This window comes from Salarias fasciatus, chromosome 8, assembly GCF_902148845.1.
Source record: "Salarias fasciatus chromosome 8, fSalaFa1.1, whole genome shotgun sequence".
NCBI lineage: Eukaryota > Metazoa > Chordata > Actinopteri > Blenniiformes > Blenniidae > Salarias > Salarias fasciatus.
This window is the reverse complement of record NC_043752.1, coordinates 19,326,307-19,343,888: the sequence shown is the minus strand read 5'-3', so window position 1 is coordinate 19,343,888 and position 17,582 is coordinate 19,326,307. Positions and strand designations below refer to the sequence as shown.

The window sequence follows — 17,582 nt, the reverse complement described above, 5'->3', positions numbered from 1 at the left end:
AGTCGGTACCTATAAAAGCACCGAGTTCAGTATTTATCCCAAATCGTAAACTTGAAACTTCTCTGAAATGAAAGGGCAGAAATGATGCGTTTTCACTTGAAATGTACTGTAAACATGACCTTACATCTGCAATGGCCAAGGATGTCAGCAAGTATGTCTTGAATTAACATATTTTGTGTGTGTGTGTGTGTGTGTGTGTGTGTGTGTGTGTGTGTGTGTGTGTGCATTAATGCTACAGTTCCAATTAAAGTGAGATTAGGTTTGTAGCTGTGATGACTAAGGTAAAGTGTATTCTATGTGTGTGTGTGTGTGTGTGTGTGTTCTTGTATTTCTATCCTTGTCGGGGCCAAATGTCCCCACAAGGATAGCAAAACGTGGAACGACGTGCCTTGTGGGGACCTTTTTCCGGTCCTAAGTAGGAGAAACAGTGTTTTCTTGACCATGTTGTTGTTACTGAGAAAAGTAAAAGTGCAAAAACATTTCTTTAGGGTTAGGCTTTGTTGTGGTGTGGGTTAGGGTTAGGGTAAGGGTCAGGGTTAGGGGCTAGACATGAATGGGAGTCAATGGACGGTCCCCACAAGGATAGAAATACAAGACTGGGCGTGTGTGTGTGTGTGTGTGTGTGTGTGTGTGCATGCATGCGCTCATGTGTGTGTTGAGCTCCACAGGCTAATCTGAAAATGAAACACCTTCCTCTTTCTAATAAGTGCTAAGATATTCCAATTATTCCCTCACTGCTCAGTCTTCTGTTCTTATGTAGGCTTTTTCATCTTCTGGTATTAAACCAACAAAAAGACTATTACAGTTGAAATAATTCAAGTGACAGCATTTTTTTTTCACTATTTGTTCGATTTTTAAACAGGAGCACCTTAGCTGGGCAGAGAAAACCAAAGTCAACATTTCTATACAAGACGATTGTTTGTCATGAAAAGCATCATGAGATGTCCCATCTTAGTATATCTGTAAAGAGCCATTCTTCTAAATGTTAGCTTTTAAAGTTTGTTGTTTCCAAACTGTTTCCTGATTTGTGCCATAAGTTTGTGGATTGAGTTCCTTCCTAAATTACAAGATGTGTTTTCCAGGACTTCATTATTTGTGTTTTGCTTCTCAGGCTGCACCACCACCAAAAAGAAATGCTTGAAAGTTTAACTTTAGAGCGTTTCAGTGGCCTGTAAAAGATAAATTTAAATAAATTCACTCATATATTGATTTACACTCATCAAAAAGCCCCTGTCTCATTCACCCATTCACACACCAATGGAGATCTTTCTGTTCATCCGCTGGGAGCAGTTTGGGTTTCAAGGCCTTGATCAAGGACACTTTGGACAGGTAGGAGATTGAATCTGTATTTTTTTTCAATTGGAAAACAACCTACTCTATCAACTGAGTCATAGCCACCTAATAAAGGCGATAACCAGTGGCTGTACTTCTAACCTTCCTGAAGGTCACCCCTAAAGACACGTTCAGCGAAAAGCACGGGACGGATCAGCTTCGTTGCTGGATTATTTCCTCCCATTCCAGTGGGTTGGTCCTGTGTCGTGTGGTTTGATTTCCTGCACCTTTCTGCTGCCTTCAGCATTGAGTGAAATTGGTGTCCAATATATTTGCAAACCTTTTAAATGGACCATTTGGTTTGATATAAAAGCAAAAACATAAGTACGCTTTGTCTTTATGGTTTATAGTTAGGCTTAAAAAGAGTTCCTCCTGATATGGGTGGCAGATTGTCTTTAAATATCTTATTTGAAGGTTCTGCCTCACCAAGGGTCCAAGATGTCATTGAGTGATTCATCAAACCCCACGTTGACTTCAGTGAAAGACTATCTTTCCCAGTTTGTCTGAAAATGCCTCATTGAGTTGAGTGGTGGCATCACACTTTATGCAGATGATGTTGTCCTTTTGGCATTATTGAACGCTGATTAACAAGCTAACTAGTCTCGCAATACCACTTCGTACCGCATTTTTTTGACATGAGACTAGTAGTGAAGACCGTCTAAATCGAGACCAAGACCAAAGAGTACCAAGACCAAGACTTGCACACTGGGACACATTCAGTTCAGCATTCAGTTCAACATTCAGTCAGAACCTTCAAGCATGTTTATGTTGGGATTCTGATGCATTCAATCTGTGGAATTCCATCTCTGTGTTTGTATCGATAGTTTAATACACTCATTCATATGAAGAATATTGAGGTAACAGAATGAAGGTAATAGTTGGAGTATTTTCTAAAGAAAAAAAATCCTTTTCACATTGAAATATAGAAGTCTGAGTGTCATCAACTTTAAAGGGGCTATCATCTTCCAGCAGGAGTACACCAGGAGAGAAGAAAAAAGTCTCTATTACAAACCATTACACTTGTTCCACACCGTACCGGAGAACACTCCTCTTTCTCCTCTTCCATTTCCCTCCTCTTTCCGTGGAGACCCAGTGAGATGGCTCTCTGGAAAAGTGCTGAAGCAGCTCATCTCAGCTTGACCTTTCATGCTCACTCCTTCGATCGCCTGATGAAGCTATGTAACGGCGGTCAGGCTATTTGGAAAAAAAGAAAAAAAGGTACCATTCAGATAATATTAGTGTAACCATATTAAATGAGGATTACGGTTAATAAATTCATCAGATCTCTCCCCTGAAGCCTGGAGGAGGCGCTGCTGTTGCTAAAGAGAGGCCTCGGCTATATTTAATTCAAATCTTGTCAAGTGTTTGAGAAGGATTCGCCACAGGCAGCTGTTCACAACATTTTAAGCTGCCATCAATCACCGGAAACCTCGTATGTCCCCTTTCAAACGCAGTCACAGACATGGAAAATCATGTTGAGCTCAGATTATCGGTCACACGGCTCCTCATTCTGTTTTATTTTCTCCTTAATTATCATTGCTCATTGTTAAAGAGTACATTTCGCCCATAGTCTGCACCATGGCGTACTAAATGTGGGAGATTTTGCGATTGAAGCAGCATTGGATACAGCGCTTTAACGGCCCGTTCTGAAGGGAAACAGACACACAGGATTGAATATTCAAAAAACTAGACTAAATTTGGGATTATGTTCAGTTACAAGTGCAGTGTGACAGGTATTAGTGCAGCTGATGGATAGAGGAGGTGGTGATTTCTGGTTCTGTCACGGCAGAAAAACACCAAAGTCAGAATGGGACACACATGCATAATCAGAGTGTGACCGGTGTGTGTTGCAGCGGCTCTTGTGCTTTTGTTAGTTTTATGGATGTATGCTTCACTTAATCTGAAGGAGGGAGGACAGATGGATGAAAGCTGAGATGGAGAGCGTCATTTCCAGCCCAGCGCTTTTAAACCGTTAGCGCTGAACACCTCTCTTCTGCCATCGACTTGCTGTCTTCATATTTCCCTCTTGGTGCCCCTCTTCCCCCCTCCAGAGGCCATGCCGGCCGTCACGCCATAAAGAGGCTGTCACGTCCTCTGAACCCTCACTTCCACACTCCAGGGCTCCGAGTAACCAAGTGTACTCACCGAAATTTAGACAAGTTAGATCATCGAAAAATTCTGGAAGTCTGTTGAAAATTCACTCGTGTCGTGTTTCATGGTGATTTGTTAAGAACTAGAGAAAAGGTTTGTCTTTTGGTACAAAGGTACATTTATCTTGATGTTGTCAGAGCTTATTGCATTAATCGCAATTAATTAATGTGTCTCCATACGGGTGGCGTTCCACACGCCGCGCAAAGTAGTAGCCAAGGCTAAAGGTTTTGGGCAACCATATGAGCATATTCAGTAGCAATGCCAAATGCAACTGGCGACCGCCCGTTTCGATGGCTGCAGTTGACAGGCAGTTCTGTCCTTACAGCAGTGGTCTGAGCTGGTCTCACAGTAAATACCCAAATCCTCTGTGTCCGAGACCAAGAAAAGACCGAGTAAAAATTCCGTCAAGCCCGAGACAAGACTGCGACCTGAAAAAATGACCCTGAGACCAGTATCTCTGAAGGGCTCTCACTTGATAAGCGGATGTTCACTAAAATCCAGCTGAAGCGCACAAACTGAATAATGTAGATCGTCCATAAAGTCTTGGAAAGTCAGGAGTCGGATGTTTCGATATGTTGATCCAGATGAGGCTTGAGGATCATCTGTGAATTGATGAGGTATCACAGGATAAGAGTGAACTTTTCCTCCACTGAGTTGTTAGTTGCTGGACTGCACTGGAAAAACCATGAAGTGGTGACAGATTCATGGACCGCAGAGGTTAGTTGAGGCCTGTGTGGTTGTGTGGTCCCATCCAGCGATGACTTATTGGAGCTGTGGCTGGTTCTGGTAGAGGGAGAGCAGAGTTTGGCTGGTTTGGAGGCAGAAAACACATGAGGGGGCTGATATGTTCTTTTACAGGTTGTGTTTCCAGTGGTTCTGTCATGGCTGACTCTGAAGGGACAGATGAGTCCAGCTGCTGAGATGAGTCTCTGAACAGATTCTCTGGATTTTCTCTTCTGTCTTCAGTTGTTTCAGCATCTAACTAAACTGCTTTTTTTCATTCTTTTCCTCCCAATCTCCTATTGGCAAACGTTTTCACTTTGTTATGGCCCATGCCGGCTCTTTATTGCTCACCAGCAGCAAACTTTGAGCAGTTTGTCAGTGGAGCAAGCGGGGCTGACTTCTCTTGGCTGCCTCCGAAGCTCTCACCTCAAAATCTAATCAGATCAGCTCAAGGGCCCACCTAATCACTTCCTCCTTTGGCTTGATTGCATTTATAGACGTTCTGTCATCACCCCCACCCGCCCCCTCATACACCCTTCCTCCAATTGAGCATTTCATAATTACTCAGCTCATCCATTTGTTTATTTATATCCTCCTGTACAGTATGTGCCAGGCATGAGGAGGACTGAGCACCGAGTTTATGGAGGTGTGGAGAGAAAGCCTGCTCGCCTCTGGGATGGATCTGAAAATCATTATCGCCCCTTTGTGCTTGAAATAAGTGCTTTATGGCCTTTATATTCATAGAAGCTCATTGTGTGTTTTTACAGTGGAAATATTAAAGCACCGCGGCGCCAAGAGCAATAAACTTGAGGCTTTAGGTTGCTGGTTTAGGTAATGAGGAGAGGCTGCTCTCCATTTTTTTTAATAACAGCACCGCAGTTACACCAAATTAAATTGTTTTGTTCTTTTGTTGGTTCAGAAACAGAAGGAATAATACTTAGAATAAAAGAACATTAGCATTGCATGAACAGTCTCCCTGTTTTTGATGGGTCATACTTATTACTGAAGAACAGGGCGTCTATTAATAATGTCTCCACAGTAACAGGAAGATAAATCAACCCCGGATCCATTCAAGGTTTTAACAAAGACTCAGAAGTTACAAGTGAGCATTTGAGACATTGCCTGTCTATATCTGACGTTCCCCATACTTATGATTAATCATAGTTAAGGTTGGGATCAGTCTGTTGTAGAAGCAGTAAGGTCAGAAATGAACTTTCAGTCTTGAGGCTAGAGAGGCAGACTTCACACTGGAAGTTCGCAGGTTCGATCCCCACAGTGGACAGGTCTTGACCCGTGACCCTGCAGTGCCACAATGTGGCAGCTCAGCATTAGTTTACAGTTTTTAAAAGACTCCAGCAGGTCACTTTAAAAAATGTGGCAAATCATTTATCTGTAAAATCTCCACGTACATGAAGAAACATGCAAAAAATCATGATGCAAAAGAGCCTGTACTCCACTGTACCACCTGTAGGGTAATTGCCCTCCATTGCACTGCGTGTGTGTAAGTGTGTGTGCGCTTGGTGCTGCTCCCGACTCTACTTTTATGTCATCTACAGAACTTCGCCTCTCTCGACACCGGCTTCACAATCAAGTCATAAAGCGCACTCGCATATACTTTATGTGATACATATTCATAATACGCTGTACATTTTCCAGATGGGTTCCTCTCCGCCGGCTCGGAGCTGCCTATTCATGCGGCCTTTGTCGGAACAAGCTTTAAAAACCCGTGGCCCTCCTCTTTCTGCTCTTTCCACTTTTACGAGTTTGGAAGTCGCGCGTCGCCGCCTGCCCACCTCCAAACATCGTTAAAAGGCAGGAATATTGAACAGCTGGAGTGCATGAAGCATCTGTGTCAGTGAGGCATTAACCTCATGCTGGTGGAGGCTTTCCGCTGCTCTCACCTCCGCCTGTGAGCGGCGGCTGGCCTTGGATGAAGTGATGACGTGAAATCCTTGGCTCTTTATGTCCTTCTTATTGCTTGGTTTCGCACCTACACCACGTATAAAAATGTTACCGACGTCAGCTCCTTCCAGTGCTTTAACTATCTGCTGGGGGAAGCCATGGGAGACATCTGATCCCATATTGATTTTCCCTTTAAAATCGCCTGACACGATGTAGCTGAGGGGAAGGATTAAAGTGAGTTTTAATACAAGGCAGGCTGTAAGAGGGAAGCGGGTTCGATTTAAAGATTTCAGCTTTGCTGCCACTATTGAGCTTCAGCCAGTTCTCGGCATTCGAAATGATCATCCTGGAATGTTACATTGATAGATTGGCTTTCAACAACAGGTTTTCTCTTTCTGTTCCAGGTTCAGCTGATCCACTACAATCATGAGCTGTACACAAATTATACAGAAGCTGCTAAGAGCCCCAATGGACTGGTCATAGTGTCCATATTCATGAAGGTAAGTCAAATGCACGGTTTTAGCAATACTGTATGTCTTCTGTCGTGAATCTGAAAATGTCTGATGGATCAGGTGCTGATCAGCACGATGCGGGGGGGATCATCAATCAACAATTCTGCCCATCGTTCTTCAAAATGGAGGCTTTCCTGTCTTCATTCGCTGAAGTGAAGGCAGCAGCTGCAGTGGCAGTTAAAGGAACTTGACCGGGTTTAATCAGCACTCGAACATTACAAGACAGCTGCAATATGCAATACAGTATTGGACATGTCGAGCAAAATGGAACAGGATACGACACCGTGTTCGGGTCAATCCAGACTCAATTAAAGGCGGATCGAGTGGTTGTTCGACTGCAGCAGTGCTGACATGGTCACAAACATAAAGGAACAGTTTTGGTGGTAATTTTATTATTTTTCAGGCTTTAAAAAAAAGTAATTCTTCTTTCTTCCCACAGCCCAAAATGAATGCTGCTGAATTTGTCTTTGTCTTGGTCGCTGAGCATTTTAGGGTGTATGTTACTCCACATTGCTGAAGCTGCATGGAGATCAGCCACATCTGTAACCCGAAGTCTCCAAGCACAGTTTTCCTGGTTTGTCGAATGCAAAGCAGCAGGCCATCAGATGTCACATTCCACAAATTAATTTACTGTTGCAAAACATTTAAAAGCTTATCTGTGGGCCAAAGAATGGCACCCTGAAATGTCTGACCAAGCTAATAGCTGAACTGACGGAGAGGACTCACACCAGTGACCCAGCCTTGTTAATAAATGTATTGGAGATGAAGGGGTGAAGGAAGTAGTGGCCAGGGTGGATGTGATTACGGTGACACCACTGCCCTGTTTACTCCGCTTTATATTAGAAGCTCATGCACCTTTGAGACTCAACAGAAGCTAATTTGCGGTGTTTGTATTTAACAGCCCCGTGCAGTAGAAGCTTACAGCGCGTCAGGAGTTAAATTATCCTTCAGTATAATTGGAGCGGCGCTCCCTGATCTGCTCTCCCCTGCTCTCTCTTCGCGTTTTACCCTGAAATCTTGTAAATGCTGAAGTCCAGATTTTCACAAACAATTAGAAAGCTAATTATCTGGTGGATGGAGACGCTGTGCAGCTTGGATTGGTGTCAGTCCCCTCGCCGTCTCTTTACCGTGGATGAGAGGGTCTACATCTTAAACGAGAGGCGGCGAGATCAGAGAGGCAGCCGACGTCCTCGCCGCCGCGCACGCCCAGGGATCACAAAGTTCAGCTGTTAACTGCTAATTAGCTCCCCAATGTCAATGGGACCATCCGCCAGTCTTAAAGCAACCGAGGAAACTGTGACCGAGGTCGGCCCTCCTCCTCCTCCTCCTCCTCCTCCTCCTCCTCCTCCTCCTCCTCCCCCGCTCTTCCTCCCCTTCTTTTTTCCACCTGGCAGGAGAGTGAGTGGGCGGAGATGTGAGCTGAGTTCTGGATGTGGAGTGCTGCAGGTGGAGTTGGGATGTATGATGGCCTGATGGAGTGACCCCCATCAGGAAGTAACTCAGCTCTGCGTCAATATCCAGCGTCGACATTTCCCTCCAAAAAATCCTTCGAGGTTCGGTTTTTATTAGGGATGTACAAAAATGCCAGTTTTTTAAAGTGTGTTCACAGCAACTTGGAAAAGAATAAAATGATTAAAAAAAATAAAAATTTCCAAGAAGTAGAACATTGAAAAATTAGCATCTAACACCTTGCACCTGCTCCTCCCAGCCTCTACCTTCAGCCCAACTGTTATCTGTGCAGAATGACTCTCCACTCCCACTGCCTCCACCATGTTTCAGCCGGTCGGCCTCTTTCAGTAGTAGCACGAAGCCGTTAAGTGGTGATTACCCACATCTTTCTCAGAGCAGAAGCTCATTTCTCCCACTTTTGCATGACTCACGCTTTCTAAAGCCTTGTCAGATTTCCGATCTCGAACGCCGTGACTCAGATTGGAGGGACGAGCCCCCGATCGAGGCGTGAAGCCATGAGGCTCGGCAGTGGGTGACTGCGGCTCCATGGGGTGGAAAACAAGCTCACAATAGAGAGATGCTGGCACAGTGGTTTTACAGTCAATGCGAAGCTATTTCACCCGCTGATTCATTGTCCGTTGATGTAACAGCGAGAAATGTCGGAGACTTCGTGATGTGTTTGCTTGTTATCTTGTGTGGAGTCGACACTCGGCCATATGGCACCGAGGCTGCACTTCTCTCGCGTCTAATGTGAGAAAATTCCTGGAATAGAAGGGACCGAATCCGCTCAGGTGCTTTTTGAGGGAAAGACAATGAAATCTAGCGAGAAGCATGAGTGCCTGCTAAAGACATAATGCCTGCCTGAAGAGCACGGGGAAAAGGTCAGAGACTGAATAATTCCAGTCGCAGTGACGGGTGGACGAGGAGGAGGAGGAGCACATCTCTTTTTAATCACTTTGCCCAAAGACATCTCCTCAATTAGAGGTGTGAAGTCTGCGGAGCATGATTGAAGATGGATTGAACAGAGAGGAAGGGACAGAGGACGGCGGGCGCTTCCTCCGACCATCCGCAAGGCAGCTTCTCACCACGCTTCACTCTTTGCACACTTTAAATAATTAGGAAATCAGTATTAAATGTGACTCAGTGTTTGGAGGCAAGGAGAATTTTTTATAGTTAAATAATTTTCCAGATTTGAATGAACAATACACAGAATTATGGAATTTTATTGAACAAGCATATTATTAGACATTTATGTTGGATAAAAGAGCCAAAATGTTTTCTATACAAAAATATACACTGTTTACTCATGTGGTCCTTCACTGATCTAATAATAGAAAAACACACGACGACGGTTTTCTGAAGATTGTTTCTGATCAAATCCTCAAAAATACAAGCAGGTGTGACACTCAGCGTGTGCATCCTCTAGTGGTCTGAAGTGGTATAACGAGACTTCACAGCCCACTGCGACTTGCTTTACTCGCTCAGATCATGAGATGCACCTGCTGCTGGATTGTTTTATCACTTAAAATTAATTTATTTCCCGACACTTCAAACAGCTAATGTTGGCCCCTGAAGGCGGGGAGGACAGTGAGACGCTGCAGGGTCGCCGAACGCGATCCCTCATTTCTGATGCGACACAACTGGTTTTGATCTGTTATGAAGTCGCATCAGGACGAAAACAGGATGCATTCGCTGTTTAAAAAGACGGATTGTGTTCGGGGATCAAAGCAGTGTGTGTCTGTGAGTTGTTTTAATGGTTTTCTTGAAAACAGTGGGAGTCTTTGTTTTCCAGAAGGCAAAGCAGCAGCAGAACAGAGAGTGGGAGCTTCTGACTGCGCAAAATACATCAGTGGGTTTTGACATTTCACGGGCATTAAAGGTGATAGATTAAAAAATACACTGGCATTATTCTTAGGAGTGGTGTCCTGAATAGATTAAACGTAGCTTCATTCCAGAGAGGCTCACAATTTATGACTAACCCCACCTTTTCCCTGGTCCTTCTCCTTTTCTCTTCCATCCAGATTGCTGAGGCGTCAAACTCCTTCCTGAATCGGATGTTGAACAGAGACACCATCACAAGAATAACGTATAAAAGTGAGTATTTCTGTGAAATAACCTTGACAAATTAGTGTGAACCTATTTTTTTTTTAAAAAAGGAAGAAGTGCTTACTGAAGTTGTCTGACTCAGTGAAATCAATGAAAGTGGTCGATTCACGGTCCTACTGGAATTTCCAAAACATTTCACCGACTTGTCTTTAAGTTCTGACAGAAACGGAGGAAAGAAGCTTCATGGGTGCAGCGCGAAAAATATAGTTATTAATCAGTGTGAGCCAGCGCAGCAGAATCCGGCGGCACAGGGTGATTAAAAACAGAATGTTTAGACGCTCGAACCGACTGAAGGAGTCTTCGTCTAAAACTTTTGTACGCTTGAATACTGCAGTCAAAGCATCGACTTCACTTTTAACACAGAGGAGGTTTAATATGTGAAAACAAGGACTTGGCTTTGGATGTTCAGGAAATAATTTAAGGACAAATTCAGCCTCAATGTTTGAATTGTATCCATGGTTTTAACCACCAACCAATGTCAAAAAGGTCAAAGTGCATATCTGTCCATGAGGTGATTCGCATTTGGCTTAATGGCATTTAATAAGTACTCGGTGAGCCTCTGAATGTTCGTACTTGTACTTGTGCTCATCCTTTTAAAAATGAGTGCCTCCTGATTTTAATTTGTTGGTTGTATAAACCAGCGCGGCCCGGAACTTCTTTCTAGGTCTGCACAAATGACTCTTTTCTCACTGCTCCTTCCAGGATGAATAATGTATGTGTTCTGAGTTTCATGTGTTTGCTTCGTGTCTCCTTCTGTATTCTCGGTGTATTTCTGTGGTGGGATTACAGCGCTACTGCCTCCCTGGTATAAATACAACTATATTTCCAGTGGTTTTGGGTGAACATACTTTATTTTTTCCATTGCATATACAGGATCCCACAACTTTCACACTTTCCTCGGTTTCTCCTCCTCATCGGTCTGAATTTACCAGCTACTCTGGAATGTGCTTCAAATCTCATCTTGCTCCAGAATGTATTGATTTGAAAGGGAGGCAGTGCTGAGCTGTCCTTTATTGTTTTTCTGTGTGCAGCTCGCTCCCTCTGACCTGGTTGTAGTTGCAGTGGGATGAGGGGAGGAGGGCTGCAGAATGGAGTTGGCTGTTTATTAGTCAAATTGAGTCTACCACCACTTTTTTCTGCATTCTTTTGAGCAGCGGCATTTGGATTGAAATTGCTAACTGGATGCCTGGCATGAAGAGATGCCTGCATGGGAACGCTTGATAGCTGCTGCCGAGGCACGAGTCGACAGCTCCTCTCCAGAGGTTTCCCTCTGCCAGCACAGAGATCGCCCGGGGCGAGCGTGAAAAAAGAGACAAATAATTGGATTAATGGATGTGGTGGTGGTGGAAGGGCTAAGCAGCCGGGTAAACACACTGACCCCTGGTGGCCGGGAGCCTCACAGGCATCGTGAGGAGCCGGCCGCCGGGTGGGGTGGTTCCTCTGGGTCCGGCTGGAGGAGTCTGACAGCTGTCAGGACTCCATCACACACACACACACACACATGCACACACACACACCCAAACACACACCACCCACTCATGCGTGAGTCCTGAGGCATCTCGTGCTCGCAGCCAATAATACTGCCAGGCAAATGCTTTTTTTAACAGCACATATGTGCACCCATGCAAACACAGAGACGTATACACACCATCCAGAGTGAGGCATTTATGATTTACTCCAGCCGCACCGCCGCATATCGATCGCAGAGCTGCTCATCAGTTTTTGCACGCTCCGTCGAGATAATCAAGCATTTGTAACGAGCCCCATCATGCTTATTATATTTGCATTAAGTGGTGGTTATTTTACATGCCGCCTCGAGAGTCTTGGTTGTTTCTTAATCGCGTTGCATTTGAATTAGCATTAGCGCGGTGTTGCTGACCGTGTTGACCTCTTCACAACAGGCAGTCCATTTGTCAGCGGAGGCCCGTCGGATGACAAGTTAGTGGGAGCGTTGCACCAGAGTGTGAAGAGAGAGAGAGAGAATCACAGTCTGTCCAATTAGCGTCCTGACAGTGGAGACAGTTTCCATGAAAGAGGTTTTGTGCTGCAACACCAACAGCCTGTCATTCACAGCACAGTAAATGATATGTGAAAGAAGAAGTGAGAAAAATTAGTTATGAAAGATGAGCCGAGTCTGTTGATGAATAGTGAAGAGGAGGAGGAGGAGGATGCATTCAGTAAACTTCCAAAGATTATTATTATACCCAGTCCTCAGGATGATGAGACAGAGTCCATTTTCTCCCTTTTCCCAGTGTATCTCAGGATTCCGGTGTACAGTTTGATTGGAGCTGCTGTTTTGTTGGGCCAGAAAACTGTGGCAGCACTTAAGATGTCAGGGATCCGTGAGGGTGGCGAGAAGTCCGCCATCGTAATAGTCCTCTGACATTCCGTCTTACACTGAGACACACAGCGGCGAGTGCAAAGCAAGCATCTCTGCAGCCTGACAGAAACCCACCAACAAGGAATCAGACCACACCTCAGTACTTGATGCACAGTTCCAGGATCACACACCTGTTTCTGCTATTCTGAACCTGGTTTGCACCAACATGTGTTTCCCCTGTATGTCTTCTGACCATGTTTGTCTGTTTTTACTGATAGTTAGTCTGACTTATGATGCCAGCTGTAAATATTTCCTGATTAATAATCAGGTCACTCTCACAAAGAAACACTTCTATTTCCTAATAGTTATTTTCTATTTTGCTTGTCATAACTGATACTAGTTTATTCTTTTCTTTCTCTCCTTCAAAAATGACATTCTCCACCTTGTGGCAGGAAGTGGTATTACATGTCTGAAGGCCTTGCTAGCTATGAGCCAGCTAAACAGATGGTTGGTCAGGCAGCTTCAGTGGCTCGACAGACCTTCACAGTGAAAAGACTTTCACTGTATTCTGATTGTTACTTCTTTTTTTCCCCCCCAATAACATTTTTAAAGTATGATCAATCCACCAATCTTTTGAACAAATCACCTTCATCAACACTGTGTGGTGGTGATTACATAGAGCAACTATTTTCTAAGCTGACTGTGTATCATTTGGCTGTAAAGACTGGCTGGAAATGTTTTATTTTGAAAGTGTACATTTAAAATTCCGCTATTCTGCATTGAATTTCATTTTGACAAATGCCTCACTTCCTTCAGCCCTTCATTTCTCGTGCTTAACTCTGTTTCCATAGACTGTCCTGCTGGGAAAATGATGTTATATAGAACTGGTCTGAGGTGAAGCAAAGGTTGAGGAGCGCTGTTCTAAAGTACCGTTAAAAGAACCGTTACCGCAACAGCTTATCGATCCTCCGGTGTTTAAAAATTAGCCCCGGGGTTCGTTCAGTACCGGGGTCACTGAGTCGCTCAGTGTCTACCAGACTGAAAATCTTTCTGTTTCCGTCTCTGCAGATGACGCTTACCTCCTGACCGGCCTGAACATCGAGGAAATTTACCCAGAGACCAACAGTTTCATCACATACGACGGATCGATGACCATCCCGCCGTGCTTTGAGACTGCCACGTGGATCCTGATGAACAAGCCGGTGTACCTCACACGTATGCAGGTACGCCGCAGCCAGAGCCAACCGAGCATCAAACTCCAGCCAGGATACTTCTGACTAGAGTTCCTCTCATCAGACTTGCTAGCTAGAGACTTGGGCCTCTCCCCACTCTGCCTCGGTGTAATCCTCCCCACAGCCGTCTCTGGAAAACAACACAGTGGATCAAACATCCTGGCTCTCATTTTCGTTATGTTTTTGCCAAATTATCTCTCCCTCTCTCTCTCTTTCTCTCCGGCTTTACCTCAGATGCACTCGTTGCGGCTGCTGAGTCAAAACCAGCCGTCTCAGATCTTCATGAGCATGAGCGACAACGTTCGCCCGGTCCAGCCGTTGAACAACCGCTGCATCCGCACCAACATCAACTTCAGCATGCAGGGGAAGGACTGCCCCAACAACAGGGCTCAGAAGCTCCAGTACCGAGGTACCGGACCGCCGCGCTCGTTCTCGCCGTCACGTCATTTAAACTCATCTGTTGGGAGATATGCCATCAACAGACGAGCAAACCCTGACAGGAGGCCTGTCTTCATGTCAGCGGTATTAATGGCGTTTGACCTGAATCGATGTGGCCCTCGACGATATTATTAAGTCCACAAACTACCGCAGAAAGAATTTCCACCAGTACCTACTCAGCTTTTCAGCTTTTCCATGAGAGGTAGATTCTCAGGCATCTATAATAGACATGTAGACGTATATAAGTAGATGTTTCATTGGCTTACGATATCTTTTATGGATAAATTGAAGACAAGAGGTCTTCACACTTTTAACAAATGACAACTTATTGAATTTACAACACATCTTCCTGCCGTTCGGTTTGGGATGAGATGGTCCTTGATGGTTTTGTAAATAAAATGGACCCTTCATGTGGAAGAAACTGATTAAGGAAGTAACCATAACTGTTAGTTAAGCTCCCCTGGTCTTTAAGAGACGTTTCTTCATCTGTGTGTGTAAAATTAAATGCATGAGAGCTGGCAGCTCTCATTTAAGTGAAAGATTTAAAGATTATGCGATTGGCTCCAGTTTCTCCATGAAGCGGAAACACCAGTGGAATGTTAGTTTGATCTGTGCTCGTCAATAAATTCAGTCGGCGCCATGCTGAATGTCGGGGAAGTGGAGGGCTGTGTTTGAAGAGCTAAAGAGAGGCAGGTGACTGCTGGAGTCAGATGGCTGGACCGTCACAGCTCCTGTTTGGCCCTGACTGACAGATCTGGCTGGAAACCGGCTCGTCACAGCCCGTTGCAACCTGGGAAGGTGTTGCCGTGCCGCGTTTTGTCATCTCTTCTCCAGTGTTTCTGCCAATATTTCCCGGCAACGGCTGCACGAAATGCCGAATTTCACCCCTGAAGTGGAAAACGTGTTAAGAGCGGAAGGTAGCGCCCGGCGCCGGCTATTCACGGCGGGATTTACTGTACTGTGGCCCACACACACAAACCGTGACTGTTTTCCACCCTGTAGCTCCTTCTCTCATTCTCTCCGTGGCGTTGCACGCCCCCGCCTCCCCCTCCCGCTCCCTCTTGAACAGATGAAATTCTTATTCTGTGCAGCGGCGCCCGCTGACTCGGACCCTCCTGATTGTCAAACAAACACACTCTCTCCGGAGACTCTCCGACAGGCACCTGCAAATACACAAAAGCAGGCCTGCCTGTTTAATTGTTTGGAGATTTAAAGGCCTTGGAGGCGAAGTGGAAGCCGGGAGGGGGGGCTCATTAAGAGGAGGGTGATGTCCCTCCTGGTGATTTGTGTAAGGTCAGACTGCAAAGCAGCGAGGCTCTCCGCCCCTCCCCCAGAGAGGGGATGATCACTGCTACTCAACATGAAATCAGGAACCTGCAGGAGCTAATTATGCTGTTTGCTAAGCCTGACCCTTATAATTACAAATTTGAACAAAACAAAGAAATAGTCCAGCTCGCTTTGAGAGGATCAACAGCTAAATAAAGCATGAAATCAGCTCGGAATTGACAAAAACAAAAGATTTACCTGCCAGGCCTCATTTAACTTGATATATTTCACAGTAAACAATGCTAATTTCACTCCTCTGCAGAACAGTTCTTCATAAAACCATCACCACGATTGAAATCAGTGTTATGTCTTCACATGCCCTGAGGGTGCAGCTCATTTAATGACAATGAATAATTTCAACCACTGTGAATGCAGGTGACCGTTTGAATTAAATGTAATTTGAAGTCATTTTAGCTGATCCTGCTCAGATTCGACACCAGAATCAATATCGGTGTGTTCCAGTGTGAAACTAAAAGAATCAAACAGTTCCTGCATTCTTAAAAAGAGCAATATATTCAAAATTTAAAAACAAACATTAAATGCTGTTAAAAACTTCTAAAATAATTTCACCTTTTACAGCCGAATTAGATGTTTTTCATCATTTCAAGTAAAGGCTGCATGGAGATTGGATGTGAAATATAATCACTGTTCGCAGCTCTAGGAATAGACGCTGTGCAGTACACTTTCCTTGGATGAGGCATCGTCAGTGACGTATCCAGAGCTCATGCTGTGTTTAGACCTTCAAGCCTCACACACACACACACACACACACACACACACACACACACACACACACACACACACACACTCATCCTGGTGACCCAGCAGCAATATATACGGATAAGCCCTCTAAATCCTCGACACATAAATAAAGATAGATTCCAGACAAAAGCCTTCATGTTCTCACATCCTGAGGTATCAGTTCAGGTTTGCTGCTTTCAGTCGCTGGTGGATTCATGCACCCGTCCACTGCAACACATCTTATCGTTAACTCACACGTGATTTCCCTGGTGGGAATCTAACTGGGTGAATCAAGGATGTGTTCATTCTTTTTCAAAGCGATTCAATTTGTGGAGCATCAGGCCTTTTTGTTATGCTCATAAGAAATGTTTCAACTGTTAGAATACTTCATATATTTTGTTGGTACTTTAATCGTAGCACGCTCCGGTACACCCATTCCTTTCTCCGATGATACCGGGCTGTTCGTTATCACACGGCGCCGTCTCATGAACGTCACGCTCCAGCTTCCCTCGTCATCTGTGACACCCTCCCAGTCCGCCGCCCCACCCTCACATCCACAGCCCGACGCCATCCGCTTTAAATCCCATAGCATCACTGGAGATGGAATGAGGGGAGCGGGTGAGGCGGGGGGAAGGGGGGGGGGGGGGGGGGGGGGGGGGGGGGAGGAGGAGGTGGGGCTTAGCATGCCAGCAGAAGGGAATGTCATCAAACAGCTGAACTGTGCAGATGAATATAAATCAGGACTCTCACTGCCGCCTTCTTTCTCTGTTCCAGTGAACGAGTGGTTGCTAAAGTAGCCTCCCTTGGATGAGCGTGGAAGACGACTGTCAGCAGCGGAGGAGGAGGAAGAGGAGGAAAAGGGGAAAAAGATTTGAAAACTGGTCTTCAGGCTGCATCTCATCCAAGATTCTCTCATGGCATTGTATAAAGACACAGGACATTGCGCGAATGAAGGAACTTTGCGAGCAAAAAAGACTCTTCTTTTCATACATTGAAAAACAGTTTGGACCCTCAGTCTTACACATGCTAACAGGCCCTCCCCCCTCCCCCACTGTACAACTATATCTATACCAACATTTTGATACCAATGCTTTTTTTCGGAGAAAAATGAGGAAAACGAGACACTTGGAAACCGACCAATAAAAGAGAAACCCAACGTGGAAGCGTTTCTTTGATAGACTCCCAACAAACAGGACAGCGTTGGGACTTGAGAGCCTTTGTATATAAAGATGTTGCGACCACCGGGGAGTTTCCAAGGACTACAAATGTCACTGCCCACTCCCACCACTCCCAACCCCGCCTCCACCCGCCGGTCAGGTCGACCACGAACCCCCACCCCCGCCGGACTCC

At 45.1% G+C, this 17,582-nt stretch overlaps 1 protein-coding gene across 1 annotated transcript in view; it reads left to right on the top strand.

Annotated features, from left to right (window-relative positions):
* The window catches only part of ca10a (carbonic anhydrase Xa), a 208,579-nt gene extending 191,381 nt beyond the window's left edge, over positions 1-17,198 (top strand). The window contains exons 5-9 of the mRNA XM_030097378.1: positions 6,513-6,608; positions 10,091-10,163; positions 13,564-13,718; positions 13,962-14,136; positions 17,007-17,198. Of these exons, the coding sequence (XP_029953238.1) occupies positions 6,513-6,608; positions 10,091-10,163; positions 13,564-13,718; positions 13,962-14,136; positions 17,007-17,029 (522 nt within the window). The 3' untranslated portion in view covers positions 17,030-17,198. The remainder of the gene's footprint in view (positions 1-6,512; positions 6,609-10,090; positions 10,164-13,563; positions 13,719-13,961; positions 14,137-17,006) is intronic.
* Positions 17,199-17,582: the final 384 nt, after the last annotated feature.